We start from the raw sequence: 18,845 nt of genomic DNA, 5'->3' as shown, positions 1-18,845 counted from the left end.
CTTCCTCCCTCAGACAGAGGAGTGGGCGTCACCCCAGACCAGCTCAGACTCCAGGTATGGGTGGTAGCTGACCCGAGGCAGGTCTGGAAGCTGGAGGGAGCAGGACTTGGTGCTGCTGCCCTTTGTGGTATGTGCCGAGGCAACACCCAGAATTGCCTCACAGATGCCCACACCGTCCCTGCTGCCCAGATGCCCCATGGCCCCTCAGCAGAGGCACGCTTCTCAGCTAACCAGTACTTGAGATGGGTGCAGATGCGACCTCTGGGGTCCCTGGGCTCTAGGCTGGTGCACACACCCTAGAATCTGAGCAACCGAGAATGTCTCTCTCAGGCCACATAGCATGCCCCACACCTCACCTTGGAGGCCAGAGCTGAGGTCACCCAGATCAGCAAACGGGTCCAGGCTGGGAGGCTTGGTCTGGCTGGGCTGGGGGCCGGGTGGGGCTGGCTGACCTCCTGGAGAGAAGAGGGCACCTAGAGAAGGGTGGAAAGTGTTAGGAAGGCACATCAAGTCAGAGCCATCTGCAGTCTTACAGACAAACAGAAGAGGATGTACAAGGCCGCCCAGAGCACACTGACATGAGCAGCCCCCTACTAAATGCCCATGCTACCCCTTCTAGAAGTAACCAATCAGTATCAAGAACCAAGAAAATGCACAAGTCATTCAGACTTTGTAGTAACACTTGCTAGAATCTAGCTAAATGTGAACAGTAGCTGGGCATGGTGGTGCATGTCTGTAATACTAGTACTGAGACTAGACTGAGACAAGAGGATCGCAAGTTCAAGGCTAGCCTCAGCAACTATGAGATTCTGTTTCAAAATTTAAATAAGGCAGAGGTGTAGCTCAGAGATAGAATGCCCTTAGGTTCAATCCCCAACCCAAAAGAAAGAAAGAAAGAAAGAAAGGAAGAAAGAAAGAAAGAAAGAAAGAAAGAAAGAAAGACAGAAAGAAAGAGGTAGAAATGTGAAGTAGTCATAATACAACTTATAATAGTACAAATTTGAGGATATCTGAAGTATAAAATCATAAAATAGTTAAGTAAATTATTGCACAACCATTTGATAAATATTCTGTGAAAAAGGAGCAAAGAACATGAAGTAATTCTCACAGTGAAGGAATCTCAATTAAAAACACTGATGGCCAGGCGTGGTGGTGCACACTTGTAATTCCAGCATTTGGGAGGCTGAGACAGGAGGATCACGGTTCACGGACAGCCTCAGCTACTTAGTGAGGCCCTTTGCAATTCAGTGAGACCCTGTTTCCAAATAAAGAATAAAAAAATAGAGCTGGGGGTGTCTCTTGGAGGTAGAATGCCCCTCAGTTCCATCCCCAGTACTGCAAAACAAAACAAAACAAAGCACTGACGACTTACAAAATTAACAAAATGCTTTTAAAGTTTCCCTCTAACTCTGGCGAGAAACCAAAGAATTGCTCTTGAGCAAATAAATGAATGAACAGAGGGGAATGTGTCAACAACTTGTAAATAGGATTGTGTGGGACCAGAAGGTGCCAGCAAGATAGAGCTGTGCATGCACGAGGAGAGATGTTCACAAATATGAACCACGCACTCGGCACACACCGACAGCCCCCGTGACAGCCCCGTAATATGGGCAATGGCGCAGAGACGGCCTCAACCTTTCACAAGGGCCCTCCCTTCACAGAAGTAGAGAGCTATGGGACAAGAGCACCACAGTGGGAGCTGGGGTGGTGACATACACCTATGATCCCAGTGCTTGGGAGGCTCAGACAAGAGGAGCGCAGGTTTAAAGCCAGCCCCAGCAACCCAGTGAGGCTCTCAGCAACCTAGCGAGACCCCATTTCCAAATAAAAATTAAAAAAGGGCTTGGGGTGTAGCTTGGAGGTAGAATACCCCTGGGTCCAATCCCCAGTATCAAAAAAGCACCAAGGTGCCATACACAAATGGTAATCCGCAGTAGAGGAGGCACGAAATTATGTTCCATAACACATCTGCCCTGCAGAAAAAGAGAAAACAGGACCAGCATGCCAGGGCTGCAAGAGAATGGCTGCGGTACTGCAATCTAGAGTGAGCAGGGAGAGCCTGACAGCCACTAACATACCAAGCCCTCCCGCCTCCTGAGGGAAGGCACTAGTCAGAGCACACAGGAAACAAGACACTTGTGTGGCCATAGCACCCGCCACCCTGGAAGCCCAGCCCTGGTGGGGCTAGTGTCTTGCCTTCTGAAGCTGGTGTGGGGGCCGGTCCAGGCACAGAAGGCTCAGCCCAAGTATCCCATCCTCCCAGCAGATCTGGGTGGCTAGACGAGGCTGCTATCCTGCTGGGCTCTGCTGGCAGACCCCCTGGAAAGAGGCAGAAGGGAGTGTGACGCTGTGCGGCTCACACAGGCCTTCCTCTGCCACATCCACAGCCCTGGGATGCAGTGTGGCACTTCTGCTGGTACACAGCCGCAGGTGGTGCTCTGTGCACACTGGGGCCAGCAGTCCAAGATGAGGCTGCCTTCTTCCTGGGGACCCTGCAGATGTGTCATGTGGCCACTGAGCTGACCAGATGGACCCACGGGACAGGTAGCCATGCAGCCTAACCTCAGGAAGTCCCTCTCCACCCACAGCTCCACTCTGCCCCCTGCCCCCCGGGGTGGCTCCCAGGAGCCTGCATGAGGCAGGAGCTGCAGGCCCCTCAGCAGGAACTCTCACCGCCAAGCTTGGTGTACTGGAACTCACCCAGATGCAGGAAGGCTGCACTACAGGACGGGGGTGGGGCGCTGTGGGTGGCGGGGAAGGCAGGTGGGGCCACAGCTGAGTCAGAGCTGAGGAACTCGCCCAGGAGATCAGGCTTGGTGCAGGGCTGGGGATGGGAGTCCAAGGGCAGCCGGAGCGGGTCAAATGGGTCCCCTAGGAGAGACGGGTAGGGAAAGGACAGTTCGCCCTGAAGCATCAACCCTTTCTCCTGAGGACATGGGGGCACAGCCCTCAAGCCTTCACTCTCCACAGGTAAGCCACCCTGTGCCTCTCAGCAGCCCAGCTCACAACTTGGCCATCTGTGGGTAGCCACCCACAGGGACAGCAGCGCTGCAAGGCCAGAGCCAGCAGTTCCGGCGTGGGCTTGAGTCATGGGAACTGGCCACCCTGCAGTTGCTGCACAGGGAGGTTCTCCTTCTAAGTGCTCTCTAGGTAACACTGAGGCCACGGGAATGGCTAACCCCGGCTCACTCACTGCTCAGCTGGCCCTGAAGCACGCATGTATGCATACCAGTGGCAGGGGGTCCTCCTTGTGGGGTGCTCTGTGCATTCAGGGGAGGGGCTGGGCTTGCCAGGAGCAAGTCCTCTGGTGGACCCACTGGAGCAGCATCGGCTGGCCCAAGGAGGCGACTGAGCAGGTCGGCGTTGCTGCTGGAGGGCGCTGTGCAGGGCTGTGAGGGAGGAGCCAGCCCCAGGTTATCTTCACAGTGCAGCCCCAGGAGGTCCACACCATCTTCCTGCTGCACAGGCTCCTGTGGCGTGGCTGGTGTGCCCGGAACAAATACCAAGCCTAGCTGGCTGGTGCCTGCTGCTGGTCCCGCCGTGTGCTCCCCAGCCTCAGTCTGCCTGTCCTCGCCGGGGAATGGTGGCTCTTCATCTGAAGCTTCACTTCCATCTCCACCTGCAACCTGGACAGACACACTCTCCCCGGGAGAGATGTTTTCCACACCAGTCTCTGCTTCTTTCTCCTCTGTGAAAAGAAAACATACCAGGGGCCGGTGGACCCACACGCCAGCGTGGCCAGAGCTGGTAACAGGTCAGATGCCTCAGCAGGACCGGGCTAGGCCAGCACCAGGGTCCTCGCTATGGTCCTTCAGCCAGGACAGGGTATCCCCAGGGCCAAGCTTCTCTTCCAGCTCCTCCTGAGCCCCAACTTTAAGTAGGGTCCACTGCCGCCCTCCCCAAGGCCTCACGTGCCCCTGTCTAGTGGGGCCTGTGCTACAGCACCCCTAGGGAGGCTCTGGGGGTGAAGGCCAGGGTGTCAGCGCCCAGGTGTTCTGTTGTCGCCTCAGGGGAGTGAGAGGCACAGGGGCTCTGGGGCAGGGACAGGAACCCGTGACTCACTGGTCCTCTGCCCAGGTCTCTTTTGTACCCAGAGACTTCCAGGTGGGGCTTACTTATCAGACTGTTTGACCTGCTCACAAATCATTCAGTGACAGCTGGAATCAGTATTTCAGGCTTTGTGGGCATACTCCTCATTTAAATGAAGAAACTATTCTCACTTGTACACTATTATAACCACCAGCACGTGTGGTCCACAGCCCTCCTGAGGTGGCCCTGGCGTTGCCCGCCAGTCCTGAGGCTCGCCCAGTGACAGACAACCTCCGGGCCACTTGGACCACTGGATCCACATGAGGGTGGGATAGGGCTGCACCTCTGCTTACCCTGCCACTCCAGCGTGTGGAGAAAGTGGTTGGCGTCTGTGCTGCTACTCTGCGGTGAATCCGACTCTGAGGGCTCAGCCTCTGGAGACCCCGCCTCGGCGTCATACTGGGCTGTGGAGCCCGGCTGCCGGGGGAGCTCTGGCTTGCCTGCCAGGAAAGGGACAGCATCAGGCCATCTGCAGCAGCCCACCACTTCAGGGGGGCTACAGGCAGCAGGGTGAGCAGGCCCAAGGACCCCACAGCAGCAGTGCCAGAATGGCAGGAGCCGGTCTGCAAGCAGACCCCACGGTCCTCTCAGATGCTGCGCCCCCGGCACAGCAAGCAAGGCACATGGCACCTTACACACACTACACACGAGTATGGTACACATGTCAGACACACGTGCACACATGTACATATCACACACATGCACAGGAGCACACAAACTCTTTTCAGGGACACTTAACTGTCCTCATATAAGAAAATGTAAGAAGTGCAAGCCAAGGCCATGAAGAAGTGTGCCACGGCAGCAGGACTGTCACTGGCTACCTGTGAGGGGCTCTGCTACTTTAGGGGCTGCTCCAACAGGAGGACAGACACCCACACTGACCAAGGGTCACCACCAAGAGCCACACCCTCTCAAGGTCACCTATGACATGGCCATTGCTGGGCATGGGGTGCAGGCCTTGGGAGGCCAAGCCAGGAGGGTCACAGGTTAAAGGACAGTCTTGGCAACTCAGCAAGACCCTGAGCACACGAGAGACCTTGTTCCAGAATAAAAGATAAAGCACTAGGGGTGTAGTTCGGAGGCAGAGCACCACTGGCACCAATCCCTAGGACACAGAGAAAACACGGCCGTGCGCAGGACAAGCAGTCAGCTGGCTGGCAGTGCAGACCTAATCCTGGCTGGAATCCCTCCACCCGACACGACGACCCCAGAGGCAGAATCCAGGGCTCAGGTGCTCACAGGACACTGCCTCACCCCAGGGAGCGGGGCTGCTTCTTCCACCCCACACAAGAACAGACTTCCTTGTAGGCAGGGCGGCCAGGCGTGGGCTACACCCATGGGAGATCGGGCCTCCCCTCCCTGGTTGCCGCAGCTGTGCCCTCCCCCAGCAGCAAATGCACATTCCCACCATTTCCTGCGCCACACAGCGCACACCTGAACCAGGTGCTCTGGAGCTCGGCCCACAGTGGGCCACTCCCAGAGGTGATGGTTGCAGAACTGGGCCACTTTGGGGAGACAGGACTGCCATTCTGCCGGTGGGGCCTTACCAAACTTAGACAGAATGTCCTGCTGCTCCTCCCGGCTGGAGAACAGGATCTTGGGGTTCAGCCCCCTCATGCTGGCGCTCTCCCATGGTGGGGCCTCCTGGCTCAGCCTGTCCCTGGGTTCCACCTCCACGTCCAAGCTCACTTGGAATAGGTCTGGGTATTTCTCTTGGATGTCGCATGCGTCCAGGTCATACCTAGTTACCAACAAACACCAGTGAGGACCGCCTGGGAGGCGCTCTCTAAGTAGCTTCCCACTCAGAGGGGTGTTCAGAGCCACTGTCTGCTTCAGCAAGCGCAGGTGCATGGCCTTCCTGCCCACAGGACCCCACCCCAAGGCTGGCACATCCCAGAGTCAGTTTTCAGGCTCCTAGGGACGGGCAAGGGTTTCCTGACGACTGATGTCAGAAGATGCGAGTCCACGGAGGCCAGAACTGGCTGAAGCAGAGAGGACTGCTGCCATGCGGCACAGAGCCCCTGCACCCGAGCAGGTGGACTCTGCGAAGCAGGCCTCGTCATGGGACCGGGCGCCGTCATCCTCACTCCCCCACTGAGCACATGCTGCGGATGCTCAGTCAGTCCAGAGCAGGCACTTTGAAAACTTCAGGGCAGTTTTCCATAACAGTGATGTTTACCCTAAAATCTCTAGCTACTACCAGATGCTGATAGACAAGACCTCAGGGGGTCTACTACCAGAGATTAGAATGTGACTTGCTGTGCCCGGCGAGGCAGAGGGACAGGCAGGGAGACTAGGGCGCTGTTGTGGGGTCCCCAAATGCCACAGGGGCAGCTGCCCAGCAGCAAAAGATAGATATGCCAGGTGCCAGCAGGCAGCAACCTCAGGCCACTCAACCCAAATGTCCTAATTTGGCAGCTTCACAGCACCCTAAGGCTTCCAGTGTGTGCTACAAATTCCATCTGGCTTTTCAGCTGCCTACTTACCACCCAAAAGCTCTACACAGCACACTAAGGCTTTATACATACCCCCTCAAACCTAAAGAAAGAAAAAAAAAAACAGTAGCAGTTGTACCCTGGGAGGCTGCAGGGGAAGAGCTGCCTGCTCCTGGCTCCGTGGTCACTGACACTGGCTACGGAGGGCCAAGGAGCAGCGTGAGGTGGTGGCTTGGGTGGCAAAGCGCTGGCTGGCTTTGCTTCTGACTAGGGCTCGCTCCTTCCTGCCAGCATGATCCCCCCATGTGTGCAGAATAGTGAGCAGGCCCTCTGCCCGCTCCTTCCACCCTGCGTCCCCTAGACAAGAGGCAATGTGGTGCCTGTGCCCAACTAGGTGGGGACGGCTAACAGAGAGCCGGCGACCACAGCGAGAAAAGAACGAACCCGCCAGCCACGGAGCCGAGGGGCGAGGTGGCACACAGCCTTGGCTGAGACACAGGCAGGCAGGCAGATTCGGCACTGCCCATCTCGTCTCCCAGCCCAGCTCACCCACTCACCCACAAGGCAGCAAGGGAACGAGGGCTGTGAGCTGGGACGGGGCCTGCACAGCCTGGACTTCAGGCCACTTCTGGCAGGCCCCAGTTGGTGACTATGTCACAATCCCAAGGCAGCACACTGACACCCACTGGGGACCCTCACACAATCCCAGGCCACATCAGACCTGCTATGCATCCAGGCACCAAGGACTGACTGCTCGGGCTCTTCTGACAGGAAGCACCTGGCCATTCACTCTCAATTCTCCCACTTAACAATGGCTCAGCTACCTCTGAAAAGCACAGCATGGTGCCAGGCCAGCCACATACCCTCTCAGCTCCATGTTCCCATGCTCTAGCAAGCACAGGGTGCCAAGAGCACCTCAGCAAAGCCGACATCTGTGTGGCCAGCACACCAGATCAATACACTGACGCGCTCTAGGCGCGTCTCAGGAAACGCGCATGCTGGAGCAGCCATCCTGACCACGAGTGCTGGGACGTGGGCCTCCTGGGGGTGACCCGGCCGTGCAGCTCAGATGCCACTACAAAAAGGGCGCGAGTGGCTGGCTCTCCCCAGCCCTTCTTCCCCAACCCCAGGAGCAGACACAGCCAAACAGGCCTCATCAGATGCTGGCACCTTGGACTTCCCATCCCAGACCTGTGAGACGTGAATTCATCCTAAGGTCCCCAATCTCGGATCTCCAGTCTCAGCAACACAAACATACTGACACAGTATCATTCCTTTCTGCAGAGGCCTGATCTGCACCTGTGCACCCATGGGAGCCAGCCTCTGGCGCTGCACACCACAGGACCAGCCTGAGGGAGCAGGCCTGGACAGCATGCTCTTCGGCCTGCTCTTATCTGCCTACTTCATACCAGTAGGCGGTGTCCTCCCTGCCAGGTGCTCTCCCTTCCACTGCCCGATACCTGGTTCCTTCTAGCTTGAGCCATTAAGAGCAAAGCAACTCAAGGCACTCCCTGAGAGGTCTTGATCTGGTCTCTGGGTGCGCACTTCTCCAGGGCACACTCAAGGAGAACAGCACTCAAGCAGTCTCCAGCTCCTCACCAACGTCTGGCCCTGCCAGTCTGTACTAAGCATGGTCTTCACAGCACACAGTGGCTCCACCCTCATTTCCCCCTAGGACTAAAAGCAACAAGATGGTTTTTCATCATTCCCCAGTCACTCAAATGTCCTCACTGCAAAGCTCCACCAAGCCGTGCACATCATTATTTGTGATTATCTTGGTACTGTGGGTTGAGTCCAGAGGCAGTCTACCTCCGAGCTACATTCCAGCCTATTTTACACTGTGAAACAAAGTCTCCCTAAGTTGATGAGTGACCTCTCATCTCAACCCTCCAGGTGCTAGGAGTACAGGCATGCATCATCCTGCCCGCTGTCTTCCCCTTTTTTGCGTATGTGGCACTAGGGCCTGAGCCCAGGGGCATTCTACCTCTGAGCTACTTCCAGTCCTTTATGTTTTTCCTTTGAAATTGGGTCTCGCTAGGGTGCTGGGAGTCCAAGTTGCTGAGGGAGTCCTCGAGCCCATGAGGACAGGCTGGAGGACTACAGGCCACTCCACTGCACTAGTGTGCCTGCCTTTTGATGCTGACGTGGCCACGTCCGCTGGCTTGCTGCTCATTTCCTACCATTCACACCTGGCTTTGCTTCTTCACCTCTTCACGCTCACTGGGGTTAGGCACACATTCTGTGTTCCCTCTCCTTGATTTGCTCGTCTGAAGCCCACACGTGACTGCTTCCGGGCCATGGAGACTGACCAGCAGGCCTCGCTGGCCAGCTCTCCTGGTGTTGCTGACAACCCCTGCCCCACCACCACATAGGCCTCAAGCCCACAGTAACATGCTACCGTGCCTGCGGGTGTGCCTTCCCTGCCAATCCCTGCCACACCTGGCCAGCTCTCCTCTAGATGGTTCTCCAATGGCCTTAGCACATCCTGAAACGCCAAGCTCTGCTGACCACTTATGCCACAACACACTTCCCTGGCCCTCTGCATCCCAGGGTAATCCCACTGGACAGAGAATGCCATTCCTTCAGATCCTGGCCAGCCACCAGCCTTGTCCTCTGAAGGTCATGCCCAGGGTGGCTTCAGCAACTTAACCATGATGTTCTGAGGTAGGAGCTTCTCTCTTCTCTCTCTAATTAAGATCTTGTTTGACATTTGCAGGGCTCCTGAATTTCTGGTCGCCTCAGCTGTTCAGGAAGGGTGCTGCCATGGTTTCAGGAGCCGTTTCTGCTCTGAGGCTCAGACAATAGAGCACACCAGGGCCATCCAACCTCCACTCTCTCCACACCCATTCTCTATCTGCATTGTTGCTTTGGTGCAGCATCTTGAGATTTCCCTACGATCCAGGGTCCATCCTCTGCTAAACACCTCTTCCAAGTTCTTCATTTTCCAGTCCTAGAATTTCCTGTCTCCTCGTGGTGAATCCCCCATATTTGCCGTTTCCTCAAATACACTACCTTAGTCTGCTTCCTGTTGCTGTATGGGAACACACAACCCACTTACAAAGAATAAAGGTTTACTCTGCTCACTGTTCTGAAGGCTGAGAAGTTTGAGATCAAGAGCACAGCTGGTGAGGGCCCTCTGGCTGGGGGAGAAGGGACTGCAGAGTCCTGGGGCAGCACAGGACATCCTGAGGTGAGACAGAATGTCCTAGCCCAGATCTCTCTTTCTCCTTTCATAAGGCACAGTCCCAGTGGATTAGGCCCTGCCCCTGTGGCCTCCTTTAGCCTTAATCACCTTCCAAAGATCCTACCTCCAAATAGATTAAGTTTCTGCCCACTTAATACTTTACGATGAGCATTAAATTCCAGCAAGAGCTGGGCATGGTGGTGCATGCTAGTAATCCCAGCATTTTGGAGGCTAAGACAGGAGGATTGCAGGTTTACACCCAGCCTCAGCTACTTAGTGAGGCCCTCTGCAACTGAGACCCTGTTTAAATATAAAGAATAAAAAATAGGGCTGGGGATGCAGCTTGGAGGTAGAATGCCCCTGGGTTCCATCCACAGCACACACACACACACACACACACACACACACACACACACAAAAAAAAAAAAAAAAAAAACCCCAAAAAACAAAACAAAAAAAACTCCAGCAAGACTTGGTGCAAACATTCAAATCAAGCACTGCTAACTGTAGTTATTACAGTCCCTGGTTTACCATTCCCAGCATCTGCATCACATAAGTCCTTGGCCCTCTTCTCTTCCTCTTGGTCTTCAGTCATTTGGTCTATATAAAATAATTTTTTAAAATGCTTCCATTGAGCCGGGCGTGGTGGTGCACGCTTGTAATCCCTGCGCTTGGGAGGTGGAGACAGGAGGATCGAAGCAGCCGCGGTGGCTTAAGAGGCCCTGTTTCCAAAAATAAAATAGGTCTGGGAGTATAGCCCGGAGGTAGAAGGGCTTCCAGGAACCCCAGTACCACCAAAAAAAAAAAAAAAAAAAAAAAGCCTTCATTGTGATCAAATGCCCCTGGGTTCCATCCCCAGACCACCCCCCCAAAAAAAAGAATGCCTCCATTGTAAACCAGCTCTGGTGGCCCACTACTGTAATCCCAGTAGTTGGGAGGCTGAGAAAAGAGGATCACAGGTTCAAGGACAGCCTCAGCAACTTTAGTGAGACCCTGTTTCAAAATAATAAAACACAAAAACATAGGGCTGGGATACAGAATGCCCCTGGGTTCAATTCCCACTACCAAAAAATAAAAATAGAAATATCTTCATTATAGCAGAGTATGGTGGTGTATACCTGTAATCCCAGTACTTGGGAGACTGAGACAGGAGGAGCACAAGTTTGATACCAGTCTCAGCAACTTACCAAGATTTTGAGCAACCTAGTAAGACTGTTTCAAAAAAAAAAAAAAGAAAGAAAAAGAAAAAGTCTAGGAGTGTAGCTCAGAGGCAGAGTGCTCTTGGGCTTAACCCTCCAGTACACACACACACACACACACACACACACACACACACACACACACACGCCTCCACTGTGGCTGAAAACACAGCTGAATAGCCCTCCAGATTTAAAAGAGAAGAGTAAGCCAGGCCTGGTGGTGCACGCTTGTAATCCCAGGACCTGGGAGGCTGAGACGGGAGGATCGTGGTTCACGGCCGGCCACTTCGTGAGGCCTCTGCAACTTAGTAAGATGCTATTTCAAAATAAGGAATAAAGCTGGGTATGGTGGCACATGCTTGGAATCCCAGCATTCGGAAGAGGATGATGGTTCACGAACAGCCTCAGTACTTCGTGAGGCCCTCTGCAACTTAGTGAGAAGATCCTGTTTCAAAATAAAGAATAAAATATAGGACTGGGGATGTATCTCAGAGGTAGAACGCCCCTGGGTTCCATCCCCAGTATTGGCGGGGGGTGGGGGGGATAAAAATAAGGCTGGGGATGTAGCTCAGAGGTAGAATACCCTTGGGTTCCATCCCCAGGAGGATCACAGGCTCATGAATAGCCTCAGCTACTTTGTGAGGCCCTTCAAAACTTACTGAGATCCTGTTTCAAAATAAAGAATAAGGCCGGGCGTGGTGGCCCACGCTTGTAATCCCTGCGCTTGGGAGGCAGAGACAGGAGGATCGCGCAGGTTCGAAGCCAGCTGCGCATGCTGGCTTAGGAGACCCTGTTTCCAAATTTTAAAAAAATGTAGAAATAGGTCTGGGAGTGTAGCTCGGAGGTAGAAGGGCTTCCAGGAACCCCAGTACCACCAAAAAAAAAAAAAAAAAAGAATAAAAAATAAGGCTTGGGGTGTAGCTCAAAGGTAGAATACCCCTGGGTTCCATCCCTGGTACCATTAAAAAGGAGGAGGAGGAGGAGGAGGAGGAGGAGGAGGAGGAGGAGGAGGAGGAGGAGGAGGAGGAGGAGAGGAGTAAGGCACCAACACGAGACATGACAAAGGTGCGCAGGGTGAGACAGCACACACATGGACAGGCGGCCCCAATCCTGGGGTGCACCCGTGGCAGGCCCTGGCCAGGACGGGAGTCCAGAAGGCCCCCACTGGCCCTGAAGCTGCCCTGGCTAGTGAGAGCATGAGAGATGTGGAGGCCCTGCCAGACCCAGACAACTGTCCAGAAATGAGCCCTGCTGCGTGAGCCCACACTCCCCATCTCAGCAGCAGGTGAGAAGCACACCAGCAGCACCACACACCAAGAACACTGCCCTGCCTGGACCGCTCAGCCCTGGTGTGGTGAGCATTCTACCTCCAAGCTACATCCCCAGCTCTGTGATTTATTCTTATTTTAAAACAAGGTCTCATGCCGGGCATGGTGGCGCACGCTTGTAATCCCCGCGCTTGGGAGGCAGAGACAGGAGGATGGTGCAGGTTCAAAGCCAGCCTTGCTGGCTTAAGAGACCCTGTTTCCAAATAAAAATATAAAAAATAGGTGTCTGGGAGTATAGCCCGGAGGTAGAAGGGTTTCCAGGAACCACAGTACCACCAAAAAAAAAAAAAAAAAAAAAAAAACTAAAACAAGGTGTCACAAGGTTGATGAGAGTCTCATTACTTGCTGAGGCTGTCCTTGAACCTGCGATCCTCCTGTCTCAGCATCCCAAGGACTGGGATCATAAAGCGTGCACCACCATGCCCATTTTGTGGTTTTTATTTATTTTTTTGTGGTACTGGGATGGACTCCAGGGGCATTCTACCTCCAAGCAATACCCCCAGCCCTATTTTGTATTCTTTATTTTGAAACAGGGTCTTATGGAGTTGCAGAGGGCCTCACTAAGTAGTAGCTGAGGCTATTTGTGAACTGCGATCCTCCTGTCTCAGCCTCCTAAATGCTGGGATTACAAGCATGTGCCACCATGCCCAGCTTTGTGTTTTGAAACAGGGCCTTGCTAAGTTGCTGAGGCTGGTTTTGAACCTACAACCCTTCTGTCTCAGCCTCTCAAGTACTGAGATTTCAATTGTGTCGCACTATACCCAGCTCTGTACACCTTCCTTTTTTTTGTGGTACTGGGGATGGAACCCAGGGGCCTTCTATCTCCAGGCTACACTCCCAGACCTATTTTATATTTTATTTTGGAAACGGGGTCTCTTAAGCCAGCTAAGACTGGCTTCAAACCTGCGTGATCCTCCTGTCTCAGCCTTCCAAGCGTGGGAATTACAAGTGTGCGCCACCACACCCAGCTATGTACACCTTCTTCTTTTTTTTTTTTTTGGTGGTACTGGGGTTCCTGGAAGCCCTTCTATCTCCGGGCTACACTCCCAGACCTATTTTTACATTTTTATTTGGAAACAGGGTCTCCTAAGCCAGCGCGTGCGGCTAGCTTCAAACCTGCGCGATCCTCCTGTCTCTGCCTCCCAAGCGCGGGGATTACAAGCGTGCGCCACCACGCCCGGCTATGTACACCTTCTTTAAAAGCAGACTGAAGCCGGGCATGGTGGCTCACGCTTGTAATCCCAGTAGTTGGGAGGCTGAAACAGAAGAATCGTGCAAGTTCAAAACCAGCCTCAGCTTAGTGAGACCCTGTTTCCAAATAAAGTATAAAATAGGTCTGGGAGTATAGCCCAGAGGGAGCATAGCCCCTGGGTTCAACCCCCAGTACCACTAAATAAATAAATAAATAAATAAATGCAGACTGAGCCTCCAGATGGGTAAGCACATTGCCTGCAACTTCAGTGGGGTGCAGGGTGGAAGCCCCCTGGGCCTCCGAGTGTCTCCGGAATAGAAACACGATGGCACCAGTGCAGGCTAAGAACCAACATGACAGATGCCCTTATGCAGCACACACCTGCCAGCCTTCTCTGGACTGACCCTGTGTGCATGTGTTTTAACACCTGGTTCTAGGTTCCTGTCCCTCTCCAGCAGCAGTAGCAGCAAAGTGTGACAGCAACGTACTTTGCAAACTTCACAGTGGTTGCATTCCGAGGTACGAAACCCGTGTGAAACTGAATCTGGAACATCTTCATGGACGCCATCTGCAACAAGGCACACGAGACTCAGCTGAGGAGGGAGTCAGAATTCAGTCTGCAGAGAGCCCTCTTAAGAACACCCAAATGGCCGCTGTTAGGCATCAGGGCTCCTGCACGCTGCTCGGGGCTCTGGAGCACAGCAGGGGCAAGGGCTGGGGAGATGCCCGTGTGAGGTCACGTGTGGGTTCTGCAGCCATGGTGGGGTGGCCCCGGGCCCACCACGAGGTCAGCCTGTCACTCCTGGGGGTCAGATGGCAGCCTACAGCAGCACTCACCTTGGCCTGCAGCCTCCCTCCCAGGGTGGACCTGGCGTGGTAAATGATGATGAGCACGTCCCCTTGAACTGTGATGCCCAGGGGGATGACTGCCTTGCCATCCTCGATTTTAAACTCCCTGAAAGACAAGGAAAAACTCTTCCTGTAAGTAACAAACGTGGCAAGAATCTGAGCTCTTCTAAAGCACCACACTTAACCCTCATGGTGCCAGATCACCATGCGGGAGAATGTGTGTGCACAAGCACGTGCACCCCACCCTCGGGGGAGATGCAGGAAGGTGAGGGAATTCCTTCCCATACTGCTAGCTCTGCTCCCTGGGTTCCCGCTCAGGCAACCCATCAAGTTGCTGAGTTGACCGCCTCTCCACTCACCTCATCCTGTCATACTCCTGGGATGTGGTGGTCACACGCTCGTCCCCCACATAGACCTCACAGAAGGGTCTGCAGCCATTCCTCTGCTTGCTGAATAGTGGCACCGGGGTCATGACGACAGACTTCACCAACATCGGTTTGCTGTGGGGTGTTATGGGCTCCTCTGCCACCATGTCACATATGTACTCGATGTACCTGAAGGCAGCACACACCCACATCACGTCCCCAGAATTTCTTTCTTTTCAAATATAAGTATATAATGGTATAAATTTCCCTTGAAACAATGTTTTAGTTACTCCTAACAAGTTTGAAGTTATAATTTTTATTCAGTTCAAAATATTTCTAAATTTTCCTTGAGACTTCCTCTTTGAGTTAAATATTTAGGAATGTTTTTAGATATTAACCTGTTATTGATGTCCTAGTTTGATTCCTTTATAGCCTGAGAACATATTTTATATGAATAGTTTCAACTTTTTAAATTTGTTAGCTTGTTTAATGGCTCAATATAGGATCTAATTGGATGTCTCCTATGCACTTGAAAGAAACACTTATTATCTATTGGTAGAATGCTCTGGAGTTGTAGGGGCTAACTGGCAGCTGTTCACTCGCTCTGTGGGGTGCCAAGAGAAGAATGCCGAACCCCACACACTCTGTAACCGTGGAGTCTGTCCTGTCCAGCGTTGACACGGCTCCTCCGACTTTCTTCTGGGAATGTTCCATGGGACAGGGTCTCCCTGTGCGTCCCCTCTGTGGGAGTCTGTGAGGAGCAGTGTCCTGCTTCCATCGACACAGTCAAGGAATGCCACCCTCCTACAGGTTCTGCCCAGCAGCCCAGGAAACAGGAAACTACAACAGCCACAAGACTTGGCATGTGTTCTGCTCAGCAGCAAAAAGAGAGGGCACTAAGCCCTTCAGCCACAGCAAGCTTCTGCTGCCACAGTGAGCCTGAAAGCAAAGGCAAAACTAAAGGAGAAGCGGGTGACTGCAGCTGGGCCATCAACTGCAGCCTGTGCAGCCTGAGGAGGATCAGCACCATCCTGACTCACTGGAAAGCACACACACGCATGGTCTGCCCTGGCCGCAACAAGTGGTGCCACATGCCTGCCCCCTGCAGAGTGCTGCTGGTCCCTGCTCTCCCACCAAGCCGACAGCCAGCTCCTAACCATCTGCATGTCACCATCACCAGATCAGCTGTCTTCTACTTGTTCCCAGCTGTCCTTGGTTTCTATGTCCTTCTGCTCTTTTACCTTCTCTTGATGAAACATTTTAAATCATATTTTCACTTTATTTCTTTTGTTGACTCAATTGTATTACTTAAGAAAACTTTACCAGTTGCCCAGGGTTTGTTTTTTTCTTCTTTTAAATTTTGAGACACTGTCTCTGGGTCTCTGTGAGTTACCAAGGCTTGCCCCAAACGTGTGGTCCTCCTGCCTCAGCCTTCCTAGCCACTGAGACCATGGGCATAGACACTGCGCCAGCTTGCCCAGGACTTCCGATACGTTTCCTACTTGCATGCTTCTCTTTCTGCATGTGGCATCCTTTTCCTCTGGATCAGATTTTCCATTCAGTCTTCAGCACAGAGCTGCATGATGACCAGTGTGATATGCCATGACTGGCTTCAGGCAGCGACTCTGTCTCCAAACCTGCTTAGTGTCCTCGGAACCTCCTGGACCTGAAGCTGGGCAACTGTCATGGATTCTGGGAAATCCTAGACTTTTTTCTTCAATGTTTCTACTCCCCATTTTCTCTTCTGGGATCCACTTGCACTTATATGCAGCTGTTTGTAATGGTCCAGCAGCTCTTGAGTCTCTGGTCTTCTGCTGGTTTCCGTCGTCAAGCCTGCTGCCGCACCATGGCTGAGTGGAGCCTACACAGCCTGTCCTGGGCCTCTGCTGTGCTTTCGCTGCGTGCTTTTCCTTCCATCAAGCACCCGCTGCTCTGCGATGTGCTCAACATGTTGGAGGCCCTGCCTACGTCCACTGGCTGCAGGTCACTGGCTCACCAGTCCAGGCCCCTGCCACATTCTGGAGCCATGCTGGCTTTGCCCTGCTCATGTACTCTTGGGATCTCCACTGTCCTGTCAAGGTCCTGCCCTCCTGGGGAGGAAGCTGCCCTAGATGCTCCAGAGGCCCCACAGTGGAGTTTGTGCCAGGCAGTGGCTGCTTATATGTGGGCATCCAGAAGGTCACTGTCACAGCAGGGAGGTGGACGGGGTGAACATGTGTGGACATAGTTGGCAAGTGCAACAGCCCCAAAAGACAGGATGGAGAAGGCACACAGCTAGCTGCAGCGTCAGTAAGCCGCTCCCCGTCAGCTGCAGGTGGAGGTCGGCGCTGCTGGGGCCCAGCAGTGCAAGGCTGAGTGTCTGAGAGGCCTATGTGTGCATATGCAGCCTCGCTCACAGCAAGAAGATGACATGTCATATCAGTGCACACCAGAGGGTCCCCAGCATACTCCCACATCACCTCCATGGCCACATCAGGCTTGCTGGATAACCTGGGAGCTAGAGGTAGGCTGCCATAGGCTGAGAGACCCAGTCCCTGTCAACCATACCAGTCCCTGCTGGACCCGGAAGGCACAGATGAGGGCCAAACTACATCCACATGGTGCTGGCCAGGACTTGGGGAACCCGTTGGGTCAGCACAAGCCCAGAAGGCCCAGCTGTGGCAACAACAAGGCCAGCGTCACCCAGGGCCATGGAACTGAAAGCGCCCTAATACCCAGCAGTACCTTTTGTGGGATGGCCAGATGCCTGGTGGGCAGCGCTTCATGCTGAACATGTACACAGCGGCCTCCGCAGTGCTGAAGAGACGACAGTAGCACAAGAAGGCACAGACGGCCACGGCAGACCCAGCTCTCCCATCCTAGGAGCAAAGGATGGAGAAGGCACAGAGCTAGCTGCAGTGTCAGTAAGCCGCTCCCCGTCACCTGCAGGTGGAGGTCGGCGCTGCCGGGGCCCAACAGCGCAAGGCTGAGTGTCTGAGAGGCCTATGTGTGCATATGCAGCCTCGCTCACAGCAAGAAGATGACACGTCATATCAGTGCACACCAGAGGGTCCCCAGCATACTCCCACGTCACCTCCAAAGGCCACACATGGCTCCTGAAGGGTAGCTCTCCCATCCTAGGACCAAGGGACACAGGACCCTGCACACACAGATATCTATGTGCAGGGCAGACCCAGCTCTCCCATCCTAGGACCGCGGGACACAGGACCCTGCACACACACCCTGGCAGCTGAGCAGTACCTGTCCTTTCTGGTTTGGGAGCATATTCAGGAATGTTCATAAATGTGCTCACTCATAGTTCAGAGACCAGCAGAGGACAAGCTTCTTAATAACCAAGCACAAGGGCTGGCCAGCAACCATCACTGCCCTGCCCCACCCCACCTGCTGACCCTGCCATGCTTCTGGAAACGCCTCAACTGCTTCCTGTCAGGTGCCATGCCTGGGAGGGAGGTTCACAGACCCTTCTCTCCCTCTGTAGACAGAAACCAGAGACCAAGATGGCCCTCTACACCAGAAGCAGTGGGGTCAGAGTCCCACATGGCAGTGCCCCTAAGCCAGCTGTATAAGTCATGGCCCCAAAGGAGGCCCTGGCAAAGCAGCTTCGCCCATACAGGCAGAAGAGGGCAGGAGCCCTGTAGTGTCCTGTGTCCACCAGGCACTCAACCCCAGAGTGAAGGACTTTCCTCTGGTTACAGTGCGCCTCTGTCCTGACCAGGTTAACAACAGTGCCCACCTAAGGACTAGGACTTGCTTCTGGTTGCACAAGTACATGAACCAGATGGCACAGCCACTTACCACGCAGTGCACGACACAGACGTTCCTGGGGTCCTGCCGGAGCCAGGAGTGCATGTTCCTGCAGATGGCATACAGGCTGTGGAGGTGGGGCGCCCGTCTGGCTGCCCAGCCACACTCGGAGACCTGTGGGGAGGATCAGCTCAGCTCCTGCACCAGCACCATGACTGTGACATGGCTCTGCACAGCCACAGCACCCCCTTGCGTGCCCACGGCATGCAGCCCTGGTCTTGCAGAGGGACTTCAAGGGATGAGCTGGCCTGGCGCTCTCAGGCAGGGGTCCCTTGGGCTGCCATTCCCATGTCACGGGACCAGTGACCCTAGGCTCTGTGCCACAGGACCCAAGGCAAGGATGCTGCCAACAGAACCACCCTCTCCTAGGCTTGGGTCAATTAAACACTGTGACAAGTTC

The 18,845-nt window shown here is 54.0% G+C and overlaps 1 protein-coding gene across 2 annotated transcripts in view; it reads right to left on the bottom strand.

Annotated features, from left to right (window-relative positions):
• GAK (cyclin G associated kinase) overlaps positions 1-18,845 on the bottom strand; it is a gene marked incomplete at both ends in the record, with an annotated part of 64,498 nt that overhangs the window by 10,206 nt on the left and 35,447 nt on the right. For both annotated transcript variants that reach the window (XM_080697140.1, XM_080697141.1), the window contains 11 exons: positions 357-473; positions 2,197-2,319; positions 2,701-2,871; positions 3,230-3,688; positions 4,383-4,529; positions 5,637-5,830; positions 13,916-13,995; positions 14,265-14,382; positions 14,636-14,830; positions 17,366-17,499; positions 18,437-18,559. In XM_080697140.1, coding sequence (XP_080553266.1) covers positions 357-473; positions 2,197-2,319; positions 2,701-2,871; positions 3,230-3,688; positions 4,383-4,529; positions 5,637-5,830; positions 13,916-13,995; positions 14,265-14,382; positions 14,636-14,830; positions 17,366-17,499; positions 18,437-18,559 — 1,861 coding nt within the window. The remainder of the gene's footprint in view (positions 1-356; positions 474-2,196; positions 2,320-2,700; positions 2,872-3,229; positions 3,689-4,382; positions 4,530-5,636; positions 5,831-13,915; positions 13,996-14,264; positions 14,383-14,635; positions 14,831-17,365; positions 17,500-18,436; positions 18,560-18,845) is intronic.

Source organism: Muscardinus avellanarius (assembly GCF_963383645.1).
Source record: "Muscardinus avellanarius genome assembly, chromosome: 6".
NCBI classification, from domain to species: domain Eukaryota; kingdom Metazoa; phylum Chordata; class Mammalia; order Rodentia; family Gliridae; genus Muscardinus; species Muscardinus avellanarius.
The sequence above is the reverse complement of the archived record's forward strand: the minus strand, read 5'-3'. Positions and strand labels throughout refer to the sequence as shown.